Source organism: Nerophis lumbriciformis, linkage group LG13, assembly GCF_033978685.3.
Source record: "Nerophis lumbriciformis linkage group LG13, RoL_Nlum_v2.1, whole genome shotgun sequence".
NCBI lineage: Eukaryota > Metazoa > Chordata > Actinopteri > Syngnathiformes > Syngnathidae > Nerophis > Nerophis lumbriciformis.
In genome coordinates this window covers 30,356,917-30,379,797 of record NC_084560.2, presented here as the reverse complement: position 1 = coordinate 30,379,797, position 22,881 = coordinate 30,356,917, and the positions used below count along the sequence as shown (strand labels likewise).

At 41.4% G+C, this 22,881-nt stretch overlaps 2 protein-coding genes across 10 annotated transcripts in view; one reads left to right on the top strand and one right to left on the bottom strand.

The window, feature by feature from the left end:
- Nucleotides 1-4,180, bottom strand: part of pou2f1b (POU class 2 homeobox 1b) — a 36,993-nt gene extending 32,813 nt beyond the window's left edge. For 7 of the 9 annotated variants that reach the window (XM_061971074.1, XM_072914483.1, XM_072914484.1 and 4 more), the window contains exon 1: nucleotides 4,116-4,147. In XM_061971074.1, the coding sequence (XP_061827058.1) occupies nucleotides 4,116-4,133 (18 nt within the window). In that variant the 5' untranslated portion in view covers nucleotides 4,134-4,147. Of the gene's footprint in view, nucleotides 1-4,115 lie in introns of all 9 variants that reach the window. The other 2 variants (XM_072914485.1, XM_072914489.1) reach the window with 1 other exon arrangement.
- A 5,975-nt stretch (nucleotides 4,181-10,155) lies between these two features.
- Nucleotides 10,156-19,746, top strand: gpa33b (glycoprotein A33 (transmembrane), paralog b). Its single transcript, XM_061970569.2, has 7 exons — nucleotides 10,156-10,283; nucleotides 10,545-10,711; nucleotides 13,760-13,973; nucleotides 15,936-16,100; nucleotides 16,199-16,315; nucleotides 17,774-17,897; nucleotides 17,990-19,746. The coding sequence occupies exons 1-7, from the start codon at nucleotides 10,229-10,231 to the stop codon at nucleotides 18,564-18,566; spliced, it is 1,419 nt and encodes a 472-aa protein (XP_061826553.1). The 5' UTR covers nucleotides 10,156-10,228; the 3' UTR covers nucleotides 18,567-19,746.
- The last annotated feature ends 3,135 nt before the right edge of the window (nucleotides 19,747-22,881 follow it).

The window sequence follows — 22,881 nt, the reverse complement described above, 5'->3', positions numbered from 1 at the left end:
TTCCTTTTGGGGTCGCGGGGGCGCTGGAGCCTCTTCCAGCTGCATTCGGGCGGAAGGCGGTGTACACCCTGGACAAGTCGCTACCTCATCGCAGGGCCAACACAGATAGACAGACAACATTCACACTCACGATCACACACTCGGGCCAATTTAGTGTTGCCAATCAACCTATCCCCAGGTGTCTCTGATCAAATAAAATAAAAAGCTTTCCTCCCACCTCCAAAAACATGCACCTGGGGATAGGTTGATTGGCAACACTAAATTGGCCCGAGTGTGTGATCGTGAGTGTGAATGTTGTCTGTCTATCTGTGTTGGCCCTGTGATGAGGTGGCGACTTGTCCAGGGTGTACACCACCTTCCGCCCGAATGCAGCTGGAATAGGCTCCAGCAACCCCCGGGACCCCGAACGGGACAAGCGGTAGAAAAAGGATGGATGGCTTTGATTTGGGGGGGGGAAAAAACACTACAATAAGCGTGGGTGGGTGAGGGTTCTGTAAACTTCCCCTGCGCTCAATGCAAACAAACATGGCGTCTAACGCGTGGCACTTTGTCACTGTTTCAGAAGAAGACATCTTATTGGGCACCACACCATTCCTGGGGTGACAATTCGATTCAACACGATTCTGGCAATGTATTATTTAGTAAAATAATTATAATGAAACTAGTTATATAGTTGGGCAGCACGGTGGAAGAGGGGTTAGTGCATCTGCCTCACAATACGAAGGTCCTGAGTAGTTTGGGGTTCAATCCCGGGCTCGGGATCTTTCTGTGTGGAGTTTGCATGTTCTCCCCGTGACTGCGTGGGTTCCCTCCGGGTACCGTATTTTCCGCACTATAAGGCGCACCTAAAAACCACAAATTTTCTCAAAAGCTGACAGTGCGCCTTATAACCCGGTGCGCTTTATATATGGATTAATATTAAGATTCATTTTCATAAAGTTTCGGTCTCGCAACTACGGTAAACAGCCGCCATCTTTTTTCCCCGTAGAAGAGGAAGTGCTTCTTCTTCTACGCAAGCAACCACCCGCCCGCGTAGAAGAAGAAGAAGCGTGCGGATATTACCGTACGTTTCATTTCCTTTGTGTGTTTACATCTGTAAAGACCACAAAATGGCTCCTACTAAGCGACAGGGATCCGGTTCATGAAAAGACGCAATCTCTCCATCCGCACACGGACTACTACCGGTATTTCACAGCAACTGCCTAAAGACTTTCAAGAAAAGCTGGCTACTTTCCGTGCATATTGTAAAAACAAGATAGCTGAAAAAAAGATCCGGCCAGAGAACATTATCAACATGGACGAGGTTCCACTGACTTTTGATATTCCTGTGAACCGCACTGTGGATACAACGGGAGCACGTACGGTGAATATTCGCACCACAGGGAATGAGAAGTCATCCTTCACTGTGGTTCTAGCTTGCCATGCTAATGGCCAGAAACTTCCACCCATGGTGATATTCAAAAGGAAGACCTTGCCAAAAGAGACCTTTCCAGCCGGCGTCATCATAAAAGCTAACTCGAAGGGATGGATGAAGAAAAGATGAGCGAGTGGTTAAGGTAAGTTTACGCGAAGAGGCTGGGTGGCTTTTTTCACGCAGCTCCGTCCATGTTGATATACGACTCCGTGCGCGCCCACATCACGCTGGTTTTTAATATATTATTAAAGTTTGACTGACCTATCTGACAGTTTTTTTTGACATTCCTTTAGCGCAGTTAGATGCGGCTTATAACACGGGACGTCTTATAGGTGGACAAAGTTTTGAAATATGCCGTTCATTGAAGGCGCGGCTTATAACCCAGGGCGCCTTATGGTGCGGAAAATACGGTACTTCGGCTTCCTCCCACCTCCAAAGACATGCACCTGGGGATAGGTTGATTGGCAACACTAAATTGGCCCTAGTGTGTGAATGTGAGTGTGAATGTTGTCTGTTTATCTGTGTTGGCTCTGCGATGAGGTGGCGACTTGTCCAGGGTGTACCCCGCCTTCCGCCCGATTGTAGCTGAGATAGGCTCCAGCGACCCCGAAGGGAATAAGCGGTAGAAAATGGATGGATGGATGGATAGTTCTATAGTTCATTTTCCAAAATATAGGATAATTTAAGACAGGGGTAAGGAACCTATGGCTCTAGAGCCAGATGTGGCTCTTTTGATGACTTCATCTGGCTCTCAGATAAATCTTAGCTGACATTGCTTAACACGATAAGTAATGAATAATTCTGCTGGTAATCACGTTGTTAAAAATAACGTTCAAAATATAAAACATTCTCATGCATTTTAATCCATCCATCCGTTTTGTACCGCACCTGATCAAGAAATAACAATGTTATTAAAAATAATTAGAGACTTATTATACTCTAAAAATGTTGGTCTTATTTAAAAAATGCACGCATTTAGTTGTCCATCCAACCATTTTCTACCACTTGTCCCTTTTTGGGGTCGCGGGGGGAGCCTATCTCAGCTGAAGAGGGCGGTAGGCGGGGTACACCCTGGACAAGTCGCCACCTCATCACAGGGCCAACACAGACAGACAACATTCACACTCTCACACTAGGGCCAATTTAGTGTTGCCAATCAACCTATCCCCAGGTGCATGTCTTTGGGGGGCGGGAGGAAGCTGGAGTACCCGGAGGGAACGCACGCAGTCATGGGGAGAACATGCAAACTCCACACAGAAAGATCCCGAGCGCAGGATCGAACCTCGTACCTTCATATTGTGAGGCAGATGCACTAACCCCTCTTCCACCGTGCTGCCCGCATTTAGTTGTATTCAGTGTTAAAAAATATGATATGGCTCTCACGGAAATACATTTTAAAATATTTGGCTTTCATTGCTCTCTCAGCCAAAAAGGTTCCCGACCCCTGATTTAAGACAAAAAATAATTAATTGAAAACTTCAACAAATCGTAGCTACCAAAGTGCAATTACAAAGGAACACTTTTCATGCAGAACCCTCCCATGAACTTAACCCAAATGTATGAAAACAGGTAAAAATGTGATGACTTTTTTTTTTAGTGCGTCGAGCCACAAGAAGCAGCTCATTCCCATCACTAACAGTTAAGAATGCCCTGACTGCCTATTATTATTATTGTAGCTTTCCGGAAGTGGGCCTCACTGCCCCTCCTTAGTGCCCCGGGGTGGGGAATGGGGGCGGGGGGAAGGAGGAGGGTACAGGTACTCTTTGTACCTGTGTGTGTGTGTGTGTGTGTGTGTGGGCGTAAAAAGTGCCGCCAAAACACTTGTGGGGGGTTTGCCAACCTGGGAAAGGTATGCGAAGAAGTGCAATCACACACACTCTCAAAAAGTGCACCAGACAACTTCAGTCAACAAGAACCGTGTTTAATTTGCCTCCGTAGCGGTTCTACTAAAGGACGAGGGTGCTCTCAGCGCACAGCCGAGTTACAACCAGCGCTCCGTCGGCTTGTGGCCGAGCTCCGTCTCGTCACCGCCGGCTGAAATCTGCTGAATGCCGCACTCCAGCTCGGCCAGGCCCGCATGAATAACACAACGGGCTACCGTGGCTCCACTGCGCCGAGCACAAAAGGCTGGTGCTATTCCATCGCACGCCAAAAATAAGCAGGTGGTCGACACGAACGACCCGGTCCACATCGAAGGGTTGTTTCGGCGGATGACACAGAGGGGACGCGGCGTGCAGGCGTATGCGCGGCCAGCTAAAATGAATATGCAAAAGCTCCTTCAAAAAAGCCGTCAACACAAAGCATAGCGCTAGCACCCGTGCTAACGCTAGCTGGCTAGCATTGTCACTCCGAACCCGAACAAACGCCGGTGAAATATAGAAAATGTGTCACACCACAAGCAGGCGAGCCTCGGTGTTTATTAATAAAATATGCTAAACCGTGTTTGTCGACAGTCGTATGAATATGGAGCGGCCGTCTAATCACACAAAAGGGGGGAGGCATGTTCCCCGTGTAATTTGTCGTCGTACGGCCAATAGCTCGCTTCCTGCGATGTCAAATTACTACTGGCCGGCAGCGAGAACGTTGAGCGAGGACTTGTTATCGTCCTCTTCACGTTTAGTCCATGTGTGTAATTGATTTATCACAAAACCGAGCACGGTCTGAATATGAGTATGAATATGTAAAATGCTGTAATCATTACCTGCTCCTGAACTCTCATCTTGACTCGCTGCTCCTCCGTCCGCCATTTTGAATATTTAACCCCACAATTCCAGCCCTGCCTTTTACATGCGCGCGCACGCACGCAGGAACGCGCGCCATATGCAATGTACAGTACATTGTTTACATCAGTGTTTTTCAACCACTGTGCCGCGACCCCGAAGGGGATAAGCGGTAGAAAATGGATGGATGGAGGACAGAGTAAAACAACTTGCACTGAGTCTTTTTTTTGACATAATGATTATTTATGTATTTAATATTTGTTTACTTACTAGGTATATTATCCATCCATCCATCCATTTTCTACCACTATGGTATGTTAATTATTTATTATTTATTTATCCCCTGTTCTCTTAAAGAGAACAAAGAAATGGGATACAATTGCTATAATAAGAAAAGGGTTGGGATTAAATAAGATCTGCTTCTTCCTACTCCTTTTCGGACGTGCTGTAATGAAACAACTGAAAATATGTGATGCATTACAGTGTATCGTATGCATGTTCAAAATAAACTGTAACTGAACTGTCTGAGGTATAGTTATAACAATTATTACAGACAAATTATACTATTTATAGTCACGGAATATTTTCTTCTTCCTGGGGGGGCGTGACAGAAAATAATTGAAAGGCACTGTTTTAATGTATTGTGCCTACTGGGCTGTGCTGCTGCTACAGTGTAGCTATACCCAAAGGGTTAAAGCTAATGCTAAATCATATCACCCAATGCCAAAATATACCCCTGTTACAATGAGCATCAAATCTGGTATTCATATTCCAATTTTATAAACAGATTTGATACTCATGTAATCAGGGATGTAGTCTGTCTGTCATAACAACAACCATTCATATTCATACAATACTACCCCCTGCAGGTCATTAGGAGTACTACAGTAAATATGCTCACACATTTTCTATAGGGTCCTGGGTTCGATTCTCAGGCTTGGGGTGTTTCTGTGTGGAGTTTGCATGTTCTCCCCATGACTGCGTGGGTTCCCTCCGGATACTCCGGCTTCCTCCCACCTCCAAAGACATGCACCTGGGGATAGGTTGATTGGCAACACTAAATTGGCCCTAGTGTGTGAATGTGAGTGGGAATGTTGTCTGTCAATCTGTATTGGCCCTGTGATGAGGTGGTGACTTGTCCAGGGTGTACCCCACTTTCCGCCCGAATGCAGCTGGGATAGGCTCCAGAACCACCCAATACCCTGAGAGGGACAAGCTGTAGTAAATGGATGGATTTTCCATAGGGGTGCAAACTTCCAGGAGTTCTCAATTGGGAACATTTAGGAACTACCAGGAGAAAAAATAAAGGTTGTTCCATTACACAGATTTTGAATGTTGATATTGCACCATAATCAGATTTCATGCAACAGGATCAGAATGAATATGTTACATCTAATCCACTGGTTCTCAAACTTTTTTCAACAAGTACAATGTCAGAAAAAACTTGGCTCTCCAGGCACCACCATGATGGCCAACATTAGAATACAGTAGCATAGTAGGCCTGAATATTCAATAAAAACAAGGCTAGAGGTTTAACTTAACAAGTATATTTTTAAATATTTTTGGCCACTGTAACATTGCACACAGTTTGAATGTAGAAAAATAAAACACTGTACTTTAATCAAGTGGCGAATCAGTAAAGAATCTGGGTATTATCTTCGACCCAACTTTCTCGTTTGAATCACACATTAAGAGTGTTACTAAAACGGTTTTCTTTCATCTCCGTAATATCGCTAAAATTCGTTCTATTTTATCCACTAGCGACGCTGGGATCATTATTCATGCGTTCGTTACGTCTCGTCTCGACTACTGTAACGTATTATTTTCGGGTCTCCCTATGTCTAGCATTAAAAGATTACAATTGGTACAAAATGCGGCTGCTAGACTTTTGACAAGAACAAGAAAGTTTGATCATATTACGCCTATACTGGCTCACCTGCACTAGCTTCCTGTGCACTTAAGATGTGACTTTAAGGTTTTACTACTTACATATAAAATACTACACGGTCTAGCTCCGTCCTATCTTGTCGATTGCATTGTACCATATGTCCCGGCAAGAAATCTGCGTTCAAAGAACTCCGGCTTATTAGTGATTCCCAGAGCCCAAAAAAAGTCTGCGGGCTATAGAGCGTTTTCTATTCGGGCTCCAGTACTCTGGAATGCCCTCCCGGTAACAATTAGAGATGCTACCTCAGTAGAAGCATTTAAGTCCCATCTTAAAACTCATTTGTATACTCTAGCCTTTAAATAGACCCCCCTTTTAGACCAGTTGATCTGCCGTTTCTTTTCTTTTCTCCTCTGCTCCCCTCTTCCTTGTGGAGGGGGGGGGGGGCACAGGTCCGGTGGCCATGGATGAAGTGCTGGCTGTCCAGAGTCGGGACCCGGGGTGGACCGCTCGCCTGTGCATCGGCTGGGAACATCTCTGCGCTGCTGACCCGTCTCCGCTCGGGATGGTGTCCTGCTGGCCCCAATATGGACTGGACTCTTACTATTATGTTGGATCCACTATGGACTGGACTCTCACAATATTATGTCAGACCCACTCGACATCCATTGCATTCGGTCTCCCCTAGAGGGGGGGGGGGGGGGGGGGGTTACCCACATATGCGGTCCTCTCCAAGGTTTCTCATAGTCATTCACATTGACATCCCACTGGGGTGAGTTTTTCCTTGCCCTTATGTGGGCTTTGTACCGAGGATGTCGTTGTGGCTTGTGCAGCCCTTTGAGACACTTGTGATTTAGGGCTATATAAATAAACATTGATTGATTGATTAATTGAAGTGATTCTTTGGCTTACAATTAGATAGAGCCCGCGTACCACTAGAGGTGCACGTACCACATCTTAAGAATGTCTGCTCTAATCCATGGCTTCTCAAACTGTAGTATCCGTGCCAGTGGTGGTATTTTTAACAACAAAATTACAAATATACTGTATCAGAAACATATACATGGAATATGTATGAAATAATTATACAAATGGTCACACAGTGGTAACTCAACCAAAGAGTGCCCCAAAGTGAGTGTGAAGGACAGGGCTGAGAAGGAATTAAGGAAAGAAATCATCAAAACAGACCAAGCATGTCGCCAACTTGGAAAAAGCAAACGGAGCGCAGCACTGCTAGTCTGACTTGTCCAGAGTTGTACCCTGCCTTGTGTGCAGCTGGGATAGGCTCCAGCCCCCCGCTACCCTTAAAGGGACAAGTGGTAGAAAATGGATGAATGGATGGATACATGTATGTACAGTTGTGTTCAAAAGTTTACATACACTTGTAAGAAACATAATGTCATGGCTGTCTTGAGTTTCCAATAATTTCTACAACTCTTTTTTTTTGTGATAGAGTGATTGGAGCACATACTTGTTGGTCACAAAAAACATTCATGAAGTTTGGTTCTTTTATGAATTTATTATGGTTCTACTGAAAATGTGACCAAATCTGCTGGGTCAAAAGTATACATACAGCAATGTTAATATTTGGTTACATGTCCCTTGGCAAGTTTCACTGCAATAAGGCGCTTTTGGTAGCCATCCACAAGCTTCTGGTTGAATTTTTGACCACTCCTCTTGACAAGATTGGTGCAGTTCAGCTAAATGTGTTGGTTTTTTGAGATGGTCTTGTTTATTCAGCATTGTCCTCACGTTTAAGTCAGGACTTTGGGAAGGCCATTCTAAAACCTTAATTCTAGTTTGATTTAGCCATTCCTTTACCACGTTTGACGTGTGTTTGGGGTCATTGTCCTCTTGGAACACCCAACTGCGCCCAAGACCCAACCTCCGGGCTGATGATTTTAGGTTGTCCTGAAGAATTTGGAGCTAATCCTCCTTTTTCATTGTCCCATTTACTCTCTGTGAAGCACCAGTTCCATTGGCAACAAAACAGGCCCAGAGCATAATAACACCATGCTTGACGGTGGTCATGGTGTTCCTGGGATTAAAGGCCTAGCCTTTTCTCCTCCAAACATATTGCTGGGTATTGTGGCCAAACAGCTCAATTTTTGTTTCATCTGACCACAGAACTTTCCTTCAGAAGGTCTTATCTTTGTCCTTGTGATGTCAGATGAAACAAAAATTGAGCTGTTTGGTCACAATACCCAGCAATATGTTTGGAGGAGAAAAGGCGAGGCCTTTAACCCCAGGAACACCATTCCTACCGTGAAGCATGGTGGTGGTAGTATTATGCTCTGGGCCTTTTTTGCTGCCAATGGAACTAGTGCTTTAAATGGGACAATGAAAAAGGAGGATTACCTCCCCGGCCTCCACAGACTATGGCGTGGAGAACTGCAAAGGGTGTTGAAATGGTATTTTTGTTTGTCTATGCATGGTGCAATCGTATGTGCGCAACATGTATCATTACTAATTTTCTCAGTTTTTCGTTGTGTTTTACTTTTGTAATTGTACGTAGAAATAGCGCCTTTCAAGTGGCAGCTCGGGAGACGTTGATTTGAGATATTCGTGTTTTGAGTTAAGAGCTCTGTCACAGAACCAACCAAGCGCTTGAGTTGAGGCACTACTGTATTGTTCGAAAAGGAACTTGATTGAAGTACTGACTATAAAGAAGCCTGTCCAGGTCATTGTATTTTCATGGCATTGAACTCTCATCAGTTCATGCTCACAGACTTAGATAGGACAGCTCCAGTCTGAGGGCTCGGTGCAGGATCCAATTAAAGTATGTATCCTCTACAGCAGTGTTTTTAAACCTTTCTGAGCCAAGGCACATTTTTTTCATTGAAAAAATCCTGAAGCACACCACCAGCAGAAATCATTAAAAAACGAAACTCAGTAGCCGATATTGATAGTAAAAAGTCGTTCTCGCAATTGTTGGATATGACTTTAAACCATAACCAACCATGCATCACTATAGCTCTTGTCTCAAAGTAGGTGTACTGTCACAACCTGTCACATCACGGCGTGACTTATTTGGAGTGTTTTGGTGTTTTCCTGTGTGTAGTGTTTTAGTCCTTGTCTTGCGCTCCTATTTTGGTGTTTTTTCCTGTTTTGTTGGTATTTTCCTGTTCCATTTTCATGTCCTCCTTGAGCGCTATTCTCCGCACCTGCTTTGTTTTCGCAATCGAGACTGTCTAAGTTGTGCGGACGCTATCCTTCTCTGTGTGAACATTGTTGATTGTCATGTCATGTTCGGATGTACTTGTGGACGCCGTCTCTGCTCCACACGCTGTAAGTCTTTGCTGTCGTCCAGCATTTTGTGTTTTGTCTACTTTGCAGCCAGTTCAGTTTTGGTTTCGTTTTGCATAGCCGTACCTAAGCTTCAATGCATTTTCTTAGCGGCACTCGCCTTTTTTTTATTAGATACCTTTTTAACCTGCACGCTGCCTTCCCCCGTCGTCTGCATGTTGTGATCACGACAAACCATCGTCGTCTCACACAAGGTGTTCTCGACATCTACAACGCAATTAGCTACCTGCGCTGTACAGACACTCAACAACGGCACATGAATTGCGAATTATAATTACTGGTGTGCAAAAAATATTTTTACCCCAATTAGGTGAAAATACATAATCTCCCACGGCCCACCAGACTGTGTTTCACGGCGCACTAGTGTGCCGCGGTACAGTGGTTGAAAAAGACTGCTTTACAGGAAGGTACATATGTTAATACATAATGTGGTGCAAAGCAACAGTTGTTTACTCACTAAACTGTAGAAAGTGTCCCAACATATATTCATTCACCTCATAGTATATTTTCAAATATGATTATTATCATCATTATTAATACTATTATTACTGCTTCCAGAATCTCCATGCAGGCCAAATGTTTACTTCTCTTTTGTAATCTTCATTGTTTATTCTACGGTATCATATGTGTCCTTATTTGTACACGAGGTTGTGTAGCGATACAAAGTCTTCCTACATGAGTTCTGCTCCATGCACACTTCCTCTATAAGTCGTGTTAAATCAATAAAAGTATGATTCAACGCTGATTGGGTCCTTTGGTGACATGTGACCTCTAGCTGTTTACTTATTACCTGGAAGAGGCAAGCACTCACACACCCAAGAGATCCCCCACAAGGTTAGGCGGGCTTTTCTTCCTACCGACCAAGGACGTCATTTTCATCAGGTCTTGATTTTGAATTCAACAATGGCAGCAGCAAGCATGCGGATTGGATGGCAGAATCTACTTCTTGTACTTACAGGTAGACTTGATGGGTTTTTTCTTGAATTTTTTTTTCAAATCTCTACCACACCTTTGTTATATGGTCGAGAGCGCCAATCATTAACCTTTGCCACTAAACCGGAAGCAAGATACTTAATGTTAGGATACATGCACCAAATTAACATATATTATTGTATATTTAACATAGTCACATATATTCTTGTGTAATTAATACATTCATGATATTCGGCAGATTTATTTAAAGAAGAACATATCTTGTCTGATTTCACTTTCACTTCAGTGCTTCCCAGCTGCAGGAGTTTGCAGGTTTCGATCCCACAGGAGGAATACGAGGCCGTAAATGGAGAAGATATTACTATGATCTGTTCCTTCATTCCGGCCAAACCCGACTTCAGCATGCTGGTTCTCACATGGGAAGCGTATCCCGACAACATTGAGGAGCCAATGGTAAAACATTCATGACTTAGCTTATTGCAAGTCTTGCATAGGTGGTTAGAGCGTCAGCCCCAAAGAAACATGAAGCTTTGAGGAGATGGGCTATGAGAAACTTAAAGTTCAGCAGTCAATTCCTGTATACCTTAATACAGGGGTGTCAAACGTACGTCCCGTGGGCCGAATGAGGCCCGCAAACAGGTTTTATCTGGCCCGCGTGATGAGTTTGCCAAGTATTAAAGTTTGATTGAAACTTTTTTTAGTAGATTGCACAGTTCAGTACATATTCCGTACAATTGACCACTAAATGGTAACACCCGAATACGTTTTTCAATTTGCTTAAGTCGGGGTCCACGTAATCAATTCATGTTGTTTTCTGTTTTTTGTACTTTGTTGAGTTTTAGAGAGATTAAATAATGTTCTTACCGTCAAGCCTTGTCCGGTCTAGTCCGATTGCATCCCGGGAGAACAAATCTCGCAGTAAGCCGCGAAAAACCCCGCGTCATGACACTTTGTATCCGTGTAAAAAGGTTTCATCCACCAATTGTGTGTCTTGTAGCACAGCCATTTTGTGCCAGGCAGCATAACCACTGTTGGGGGGCTGTTAACTTTATGTTGTTAGGGACTGTGCTCAGTGCTACTTTGTGTATATTTAAGTGTTTTTTACAAAATGTTTGTAGTTTTGCTCGCTCAATAGGAGTCCAAAGAAAGCTGTGGACAATGTGTGGTTGTAAAACATTCAGGAAGAATTTACATTGTTGATGACACTCCCCTTTCTTTTACTGCACATTAAGAAGACTAACCAACAAGGTAAAATGGATTGTATGTTTTATTCCTAATTATTGTAGCGACCTGGCTGTCAAAGTTAAAGAAGATGTAACGGTACAGTGTGGAAGGAGACAGCACTGAGACAGGGACGTCGTTTAGCTTGCAGCGTGTTTATTAGCACAAGTGTGTAACGTGTGTAATTAAACCAAATACGTGGTGTGTGACTATGTGATGGGATAAACTGGTGAGTGTTACCGGGTGGTGTTGAAGGTGCGTATTGTGAGCGATGCGGAAGTCCAGAGAGGGCAAGGCAGGCTCAGAGGTCCGTAGGCAGGCGAGAGGTCAAGGCCTGGAGCTAGGCGTCAGGGTCCGTGGACAGGCGAGAGGTCGAGCTCCAGGGAGGCAGCAGGAAGTCCAGAGGGTATCCAGGGAGACGAGACACACAGCTCGAAACCAGGAAACGGAGGGGAGCTGAGGGACGAGGGAACACGATGAGCACAGAGTAGGGGAAACACAGAGAGCGAGGAAGCACATAGGCAGAGAGCTAGAGACGTATCGGGCTTACTGTACTGGTACAAGGAACTACATTCTGGCACTGGAACGCAGGACGCGCTGGCTTAAGAAGGCAGTGGAGTTCTCATCAGCATCAGGTGTGTCGATTGCAGAGTGAGTGCAGCCGAGCGGGAGGAGAGGAACGCCCGTGGGCTCAGAGGAGCGCATAGAAGAATGTGTTGCGGCAGGTGTTTGAACCGTCACAGAAGGACTAAGTAACTTTTAAACCTTTATGCAATATTTGCATACCTTTTGGGATGATACATGGATTTAAAACTAGTTGAATGACACCTGTGTCGCTGTATCGCTTTTGCTGGCACTCGGTGACTTTGAGGAGGGTGGCAGGAACCCTGCCACACAAAAAACTACAAATGTGCGGACTTGCTTTACGGCATACGTCACTCCCCCTTTCCTCATTCGTTGAAAAGACGGATGCCTATGTGCCGCCAGAAAACAAAAAGAAGAAGAAGAACACCTACGTGCAAATTCTGCTATCAGGACCAAAGCTCCAAAACAACCAAAGAAACAAAAAGTTTTGTCTGAGGAGACTTACCCGGATAAAAGGACAGACAGGATCAACACCGCCCCCCCGGCTTTCACTCGCTAGCATGAGTCCAAAGACTAGGACTTTCAGACCGATTTCGATGCTCAAATCAAAATGATCATGCTAATGTTAGCTATTGGAAATTTGCGCGGTAGCAACAAATAGCCACCAGCGTGATAGTTTCACTACTACTTCCTGTCGTTCTTTGCTTCGGACCTGCATCCGCCCCGATACTATCTTGATAGTAGCGTCATGTTTGTAGCGCAATCCAAGATCATTTCTTGATAGAGTCTGCTATTTAACATCAGCATAGCCATTAGAGACGTACATTTTTGTGCCAATATTACGGCGGACATTATGCGCTAGTCATCATGAGGTCTTCTTCTGGCAAAACACTACCGCTTCGGTCCACTGGCACCGTCAAAATCCACCAAAACTGAAAGTTCTTAGTGTCGGCAGGGCGGCTGCGAACGAGGACAGTTCAGCTAGTTGTTGTTTTGGCTTTGTTACGAAATAAAAAGTTGAATCCATTACATCTTGTTATGTATGGCTCGGTTGGTAGAGCGGTCGTGCCAGCAACTTGAGGGTTCCAGGTTTGATCCCCGCTTCCACCATTTTAGTCACTGCTGTTGTGTCCTTGGGCAAGACACTCCACCCACCTGCTCCCAGTGCCACCCACACTGGTTAAAATGTAACTTAGATATTGGGTTTCACTATGTAAAGCGCTTTGAGTCACTAGAGAAAAGCGCTATATAAATATAATTCACTTCACTTCACTTCACAGAATTGTAGAGTCATTTATTTGTGTTCAAAGTTTACAAACTTGTTTACATTGTTTCTTATGGAAAAATATGCTTAAATTTACAATGTTTTCTATTTACAAACCCTCTTTGGGAACCAATTAAGTTTGTAAATAGAGGTTCCATTGTGGTTTATCGCAATTTAGTGAAAATGATTGTCAAAAATGTATTTACAAGAAGAAGAAGGCAATCAGGAGCAGGTGAGGGAAACAGCGCTCAGGCCTGTGGCTGGGGACGGAGGCAAACAAGAAATTAAATGACAATAAAAGCAGGAGACAGGAAGTAAAAGAAACCAAGGAAAACAACAGAAATAAGTTCAAAACATTGATGGAAGATAATAACAACCAACTCTGGTATGTAATCATCAGTACTATACCAATGTTTGTATATGTGTTCCAGAAAACCGTGGCCACCTTTTTTTTAAACAACCCAGTGGACATCTCCCCCGCATATGAAGGTCGAGCAACTCTGGAAGTGGACGTTGCCAGACAACAAAGCACACTTCACTTAACAAAGCTGACCGTGAAGGACAGTCGTAACTTCCAGTGCAGCGTTAGGATTCCCAATGATGACGAAGGAACTACTGCTGCCTCCACCTCCCTTCTAGTTCTAGGTAACAACAACCCCTGTGCCTTGTTTGTTTAAACCGGGGCTCCTAAAGCCTTTAATTTGGCCCGCCAAATATTAACCGACTAGAGTTTTACAAAAAAAAACTGCTCATAATTAGTGAAGTTCCACTGTGAGTGGCTGGATAGCTCAATTGGGGATGCTCTCTTGGTAATTATATTATGTTGTATTTAGTGCTATGAAATTATGAATTATTTTTAATCGGATGAATTACACTTTTGAATTTGGAATAATCGTGAATAATTAGTTACATGTTATTACTTGTTTGCATAATTTCAATTAACTTAAAGAATGACCCCAATATTTGGACACAAATGCAATTTTATTGTGAAAATGTCAAACAGTAAAATTTTTACTTGAATTGCTCAAAACTTGGTAAGAGTTTTATCTAAAGTCCAGGCAAGGTTTATTTTGACGTAAAAGTATCCATAGCAAGCACACCAGTCGGAGTCTCCTCACTCATAGTTGCACTGACGTATGCATTCATCTGATCCCCGACCGTATAATGTTATACCAGGTAACCATCCGCCGTTAAGTTAAAGGAGCATGTGTGGTTAAAATAAATAATAAATTGCATGATTAATCTGCGTATGTACATGAATAATGCACAATTGTTTTTCTTGACAGCCCTAATTTTATATATATATATATATATACAAAATCTATATAATGTGTATATATATATATATATATATATATATATATATATATATATATATATATATATATATATATATATATATATATATATATATGTGCGTATATATAATGTATTCTAATCTATATACAGTAAATATACATAGAGTATATATGTATGTATATATACGTATGTATATATTTGCATACATATACATATATGTATGTCAATTATTGTTTACATTTTTATAATTGTTGTTATATATATATAAATATAAATATATATATATATATATAAGTATATATATATATATATATATACTGTATATATACATACATTTGTATGTTTTAATTATTATTTTAAAAAATGTCTTCTTTTTTTTTGATTAATTATATTAGTTACCTTGTTGTTTTTAACAGCCCCTATCATATTATAATGCGTTTTCTTTATTTTCATGACTATTTACATTGTAGATTGTCACTGAAGGCATCAAAACTATGACACTTGTGAAGTGAAAATCATTTCAGGTGAATACCTCTCGAAGCTCATCGGGAGAATGCCAAGAGTGTGCGAAAAAGTAATCAGGAATGGCTATTTTGAAGAAACTATAGAATATAAAACATGTTTTCAGTTATTTCACCTTTTTTTGTTACATCACTCTACATGTGTTCATTCATAGTTTTGATGCCTTCAGTGACAATCCATCCATTTCCATCCATTTTCTACCGCTTATTCCCTTTGGGGTCGCGGGGGGCGCTGTAGCCTATCTCAGCTACAATCGGACGCAAGGCGGCGTACACTCTGGACAAGTCGCCACTTCATCGCAGGGCCAACACAGATAGACAGACAACATTCACACTCACATTCACACGCTAGGGCCAATTTAGTGTTGCCAATCAACTTATCCCCAGGTGCATGTCTTTGGGGGTGGGAGGAAGCCGGAGTATCCGGAGGGAACCCACGCAGTCACGGGGAGAACATGCAAACTCCACACAGAAAGATCCCGAGGCCGGGATTGAACTCACGACTACTCAGGACCTTCGTATTGTGAGGCAGACGCACTAACCCCTCTGCCACCGTATTTTCAGTGACAATCTACAATGTAAATAGTCATGAAAATAAAGAAAACCCATTGAATGAGAAGGTGTGTCCAAACTTTTGGCCTGTACTGTATATATATATATAGCTTATATATATTTATATATCATATACCATTATATTTTCAATTGGTGATTACTAAGAAAAATGCTTAGATGGACCCCTGGCTTAGAGTGTAAAACAAATGATTGTGACGTTATCATCTTCCTCCAGTGGCTCCCTCTGCGCCCCTGTGCAGGCTCCAGGGTACAGCAGAGTACTGGCACAACATCAACCTCACTTGTGTGTCTGAGGAGGGCTCTCCAAAACCGAGCTATGCATGGAAGAGCTACAATGTGGAAAACAGACCAAGACCGTACCCATCCAAAACCACTGAGAGTACGTCTCCGCCGTACCATTGTTTACTGTACAGTAAACAAGATATCACTGTTTACTGCGTGTGAAGGACCATGACTTTTATCATCTTTGTCTTACAGAAAATGGAGCGCTGTCACTTTTCAATATTTCAAGAGAGACATCTGGCTTCTTTATTTGTGTTTCAACTAATCGAGTTGGCTCTGCCAGCTGCAACTTCACCTTGGCCGTGATGCCTGGTGAGTGCCAACATAACATACAGTAAATGCTCTGATTGAGGCAGCAGGGGGGTTGTTTCTTCAAACATTTTAAATTGTGATACAGCATATTTTTGTAACGTTACAATTAATTTGGATTGCACAAGAAAGAAAAGTGTTGCTATTTTTGATCTCAACAAAAGAGGGGAAATATAATCTTAGAGAATAATGTAATTTAAAACATTTGTACGCACATAAAACACTTAGGACCTTCAGTATATCAGTATGTGGAATTAAATTATGAAATGGATTAAGCAAATAAATCAAACAATGTACGGTACTAATATGATCCACTTCAAGAAACTCTTCAAACTTAAAGTGTTTACAAAGTACAAAGAAGAAGAACCATGATAAACATTCTGAATTTATTTCATCCATCCATTCATTTTCTAGATAATCTTACTTATCTCACCCTATGAAATATAACTTACTTCACTAATTATTATTTATTTATTTTTATTGTTATTACTTATGGAGTATATTGTGAATAAATTGGGAACAGGAAGTGAACACAAGTTTTAGCAACTGTTCTGTAAAGGAAAAGGGGTAGGATTAAATAAGCTCTGCTTCTTCCTACTCCTTTTCGAATATGCTGAAAAGAGGAACTGGAAATTGTGATGTATCATGCTGTATGCATGTTTCAAATAAACTCAAACTCAAACATTAAAGTTTTTGTACGCCCCACTTTTCGTAGGATTTGTTTTTTCTGCAAACGTAATTATGGCCTAACATTTTGTGTAACAAACTACTTTGTTCGCCTGCGTATCATTTTGAAAAATAGAGTGTTCAAACAAAACTAAAGAAAATCCTACAAATTGGTGACTCAGTATCTGCTTTTTTATTGAATACGACTGCAAAATATCCACCTTGGCACCAAAAAAAGGTTGCGAATGCCATCACTTTGATAAAAAAAAGTGAGAAAAATTAGTGACGTCAAGAAATAACTCGAAAAAGACATCCTTGTGGCTCCCTCCTTCCTTCCTCTTCTCCGCTCATCGCCGTCTTTGCCAAAAGTGTTTTTTTTTATTCTAAATTTGTATGTAGATAATATTGTTTTCTGCACGTAAAACCAAAACTATTTTTCTGTAAAACGTGTTTTGTGTTCGTATTTATGGGTGTGTGGAACAAAATTATTAGATATACATTATTTATTTTCGGAAAAATTGCTTAGATTTTTGTGCAATTCGTTCTTTGCCTGACTTTTTGGGGCAGGTTAACTCAAGAAAACCACATTACCACTGATGAGGTCATTGTAAACGGCATTTCACACCAGCAGCTAATTAGCAGCATTTTAACGCCCATGTAGAAGTAATAAAAGCTGCAAAAATCGGACCACTATGGTTGATATGCAGCTACTAACACAAAGTTTTGTGATAACTTAGATACAATTATTCTCACAATGATAGGATTTAAATAATGAGAAGATACATTTTCTTCCAGCCAGCTCAAACATGGGAGCTACGGCAGGTATAATCGGAGGTGTCCTTGCCGGATTGCTGGTTCTTGGAATCGTCGTCTACTGCTTCTGCAAGAAAAGAGGCAAAAAAGATAAGAATGCTAAAGGGTATGTCAGGTTGTTCATGTTTGTTTTTGTGATGATGGCAGATACCCTGAATTAGTTGTCAAAATTCACAGTTGCATTTTTTTCCCCCACAGAGAAATGGAATTTTCCGACAAAGACGCTACTGAAGCTGTGAGGCAGTACCAGGACGAAGAGTCCAGTGGCGTGACCGAGAAGGCCGAATACAAAGATGCTGTTCCTCAAGACACAGAAGATCATCATGGTGGTTACGATAGCAGCAGAGAAAACAACAGTGGCGACGGCGCTCAGCGTTATCAGGATCCCCGCCGCGGCAGTCGCGATCATCTTGACGAAAAACGTTTCGAAGTCCGGAAAGAGTACGGCGGGAGTCGCGATCGCCTCGATGAGCAGCTCGATCGCAACGGTCGCGGCGGGTCTCGAGAACACCTCGACAATCGCGATGAGTGCAGGGGTAGTCGCGACAGGCTCGACGATCAGCGCGGACACTACGGCGGAAGTCGCGACCGGCTCGACGAGCAGCGTAATCGCCACAGTCGAGACAGGCTGGACGACGAGCGCGATCGTTACGGCGGCAGCCGAGACCGCCTTGAAGAACGTAACCAGTACAGAGGAAGTCGCGATAGGCTCGACGAACCCCGCGATCGCTACGGTGGAAGTCGGGATCGCCTTGATGACGTCTATGACTGCTAGCTGACGTTATTAGTTTGATGATAGTGGTGCGCCGGTTTTGTACGTACCTCGTTTTCAAGGTCACAGTTCGGTTAGTTTATGGGAACTAACTGCAGAACATACAATTGCTTAACTTTAATGATTTGTGACAATTGCAACAGTAATAGAGAATGATTATCTTATTTTTAGTAAATTAAAGTTTTTATTGGCTGTTACATCACCATGACAACACAAGACTGGACTGATACTGTCTTTTCAAATTGAAAGTGTTATCTTTTACAGAAGATTCAATTGTTGGTTAAACTCAATTCTCCACAATTTTCACCCAACCAAAAAAAAAGGCGTCATGGCAAAGTCTGCCTCATTAGTAAAGAGCCTGCCTTCAAACATTTATATTATCATAGATATAACAATTCGGATGTGGGTTGAGATCAGGGGACGTCGTTGTGGTTCGTGAACCCCTCTGAGATACTTGTGTTTAAGGGCTATACAAATAAATTGTGATCGATTGATTGGTTAACGACTTTACGCACTTGGTGGACGTGTCCGAAAGCTGGATGGGAGGAAATGAATAAAAGAAACGTGCATAACTTCAAGCGCATAATTACGGAGCCCCTAAAGGGACATGGATGTTTTGCGAGATCTCGCAATACTTTTTGCGAGATCTCGCAAAAGTTTTTTTTCCGATGTCAGTGAACCGGAATTGAAACAGACACAGCTGTGGAGGAGCGGGAGCATGCGGGAGCCTACCCATCATCTGTGCTCTGTTGTGGGACCATACTACGATTTTTTTTTTTTTTTTTTTTTTTTTTTTTGTCCTGTCCAGCTTCTCAGGCAAATCATATAGTTGATGCAGATGCCCATGTCGGCTGTTCAGATTTACTTTACAAAAGTGAAGTGAATTATATTTATATAGCGCTTTTCTCTAGTGACTCAAAGCGCTTTACATAGTGAAACCCAATATATAAGTTACATTTAAACCAGTGTGGGTGGCACTGGGTAAAGTGTCTTGCCCAAGGACACAACGGTAGTGACTAGGATGGCGGAAGCGGGGATCGAACCTGCAACACTCAAGTTGCTGGTACGGCCGCTCTACCAACCGAGCTATACCACCCCAAAAGAGAAGTGTAGGATACTTCTCTTGTTGCCTTATTTGTATTTGACTTTATTAAATGTATTTATATTATCATTTGGTGCAGCCGGGCCGTAGCAGGAGGGGATAGAAAGAGAGAGAAAAAAGAAGACAGAGGGGGAAATTGTGGGGACAAGAGGGGGATTAGACAGAGAGACAAAAACAACAACAACAGTAAACACAACAACAACAACAATAAAGCAACATCAGCAAATACGACATGTACAAATATGATGGTAAAAGTAATAGCAAATAAGCAGTTAGCAAAAATAAAAAATAATACAGAAATGACAATGAGCATTATTACACTACAGATGGAGCAATACAAATACCAATAGAAATGGTGCTATTGATAATGAACAATATCAATACTTTACCTTTATTATCAACAATACAGTTGTTCAAATGCAACAATACATATACGTAATGATAACTTGAGATACGAAAGAATGCAGAACAATGGAGGGGAAGAAAGAGAAGCAACCTACATTAACCTTGTAGATTGTTATAGTAACAATAGGTTAAGCTTTGTCCGTGTGCCATACTACGATTTGATGTCTTTATATGTAAGGCCAATACTAAAATAGAAATCTATAAACTTCTCCTACGGATGATGGGTTGGCTCCTCCATCGCATTGTCTGTTTCACTTCCGGTTCACCATCCCTGTGTTTGTTATACTTCCGGTTCACTGACTTAGGAAAAAAAACTTTTGCGAGATCTCGCAAGAAGTATTGCGAGATCTCGTAAAAAGTATTGCGAGATCTCACAAAAAGTATTGCGAGATCTCGCAAAACATTTTTTTCCCTTCTTGTCCCTTTAGGGCAGTGGTTCTTAACCTGGGTTCGATCGAACACTAGGGGTTCGGTGAGTCGGCCTCAGGGGTTCGGCGGAGCCTCTGCCACGGAGGTAAAGACACATCCGACTTATCGTGTAAATAAAAACTTCTCCCATCAGCGTATTATGGATACCCCCAAACAATGTTCCCTCTAATTTTCCATCTGATATGCAGGTTTTTTGATTGATTTATTGAAACTTTTACTAGTAGATTGCAAAGGAAGAGAATACATGATATGAAACAGTACAGTTTACACAGTACAGTACATATTCCGTACAATTGACCACTAAATGATAACATCCGAATAAGTTTTTCAACTTGTTGAAGTCGGGGTCCACGTTATGTCCATGGTAATGTGTGTAAGGTGTGTAATTTGTTGTGAGTTCATGCACTGTGTTGGTTTTGTTCTTTGAACAAGGTGATGTTCATGCACGGTTCATTTTGTGCACCAGTAAAAAAACATGACTTTTTCTTGAATTTGAAAAAAAAAAACATTTTATTTTTCACTAAAGAAGGGTTCGGTGAATTCGCATATGAAACTGGTGGGGTTCTACCTCCAACAAGGTTAAGAACCACTGCTTTAGGGGCTCCAGCCATAATAAAACACTTAAGCGCAAAAGGGGAAATAGGGCTCTAAACTTGTACCGTATGTACCATTACAGCCCTAATTGTTGATAAATAAAAGTACAGTACATATATAAAAGAATGTCACTAAATTCTGTTTTAATATATCTTTTTTTTTTTTAACATGCCTGTTTTAACAACTACTGTACAGCTATACTATGAAAATTTGGTTCCATGCAGATTTATACACTCTATTTTTTTCAAATTCAACAAGAAATCTAAGCTATAACACAACTGCTCTAATTCTTCTTTCTTCAATTAAAACAATGTTTTCAATGATTTATTTGAATTGCTTCAATGTCTTATGTCACTTATCATGGCCAGCCTTGACAAATTCTGTGTTGGACAATGCTTTGAAAAAACCTGCAATATACATTTTTAATAAAGTTATAATAATCACATGTACACAGATCTTTTTTAACTGGAAAATTATATGAAAGAAAATGTCGTTTTGGAAGTTTGTTCGTAGGTAAAGTACATTTTAGAGCAGGGGTGTAAAACTCATTTTAGATGGGGGGCCACATGGAGAAAAATCTACTCCCAAGTGGGCCGGACTGGTAAAATCACGGCACGATGACTTAAAAATAAAGACATGTTGATATTTCTGCTCAGTGGCCTTGTGGTTTGAGTGTCCGCCCTGAGATCAGTAGGTTGTGAGTTCAAACCCCGGCCAAGTTATACCAAAGACTACAAAAATGGGACCCGTTACCTTCCTGCTTGGCACTCAGCATCAAGGGTTGGAATTGGGGGTTAAATCAGATTTTAAAAAATAATATCAAATTACACAATGTTATTTATGTAGTTTGCTAATTTTCCTCGACTGGTGCACTAACATCATGTGGTTTATTTTTTTTACATATGTAGGATCATCTACAAAGAGACAAAGGATTGCTATTGCGACATCTAGTGGACACATTTAGAACAGCAGTTTCTTAAATTCAAAAATTTAATATTTTGCTAAATTTTATACTTAGCAAACTCATCCCGCGGGCCGGATAAAACCTATTCGCGGGCCGTACGTTTGACACCCCGGTTTTAGAGCCTGAGAATTACATTTTTTATGCAAAAGTACAGGCTTCCTCGCTTCCTTGCTCCCTGTAAGTTTATTGTAGATCATAAATCACGCCTCTCACCTGAAAAGTAGATGGCTGAGGATATAATCTGACAAGTTGGGACACTTTATAAGATTTATAAGCAGAATTGCACGGCTCCCATGGGCGCCATTGTAAGTGAACTTTTGATCGCATTTACTTAATATTTAGAATGCAAAAAAAAAAAAAAAAAAAAAAATAAAAAAAATACATACACACACACATATATATATATATATATATATATATATATATATATATAGCAAAAATTATAAAAATGTATATCTATATCTATCATTTGTCGTCATGTCTCACATAATGATTGTGAACGATTGGCAAAATTCCAAAAAATTGCAGTTCCCCTTTAATGTTACGTTGTTGCTTGTGATATCTGATATCAATTATCAACTCTGTGCAGACTTACAGTGTAAAAAGTAAGGGTGTACAAAAAAAAAATTTCACATCCAAATCGCGATTCTTATTCATCCTGATTCTAAATTGTTTTCTAATTTTTAAATATCGATTGAAAAAACAACAACATTTTTTTAACAAGAATCTATTTTTAAAAAGACGTTTCTCGGCCATCTCAATGCAACCAGAAGGAGCTTTTCCTACCTGTAACTTGTTTTGAAAAAGTTTCATTATAGCTATTA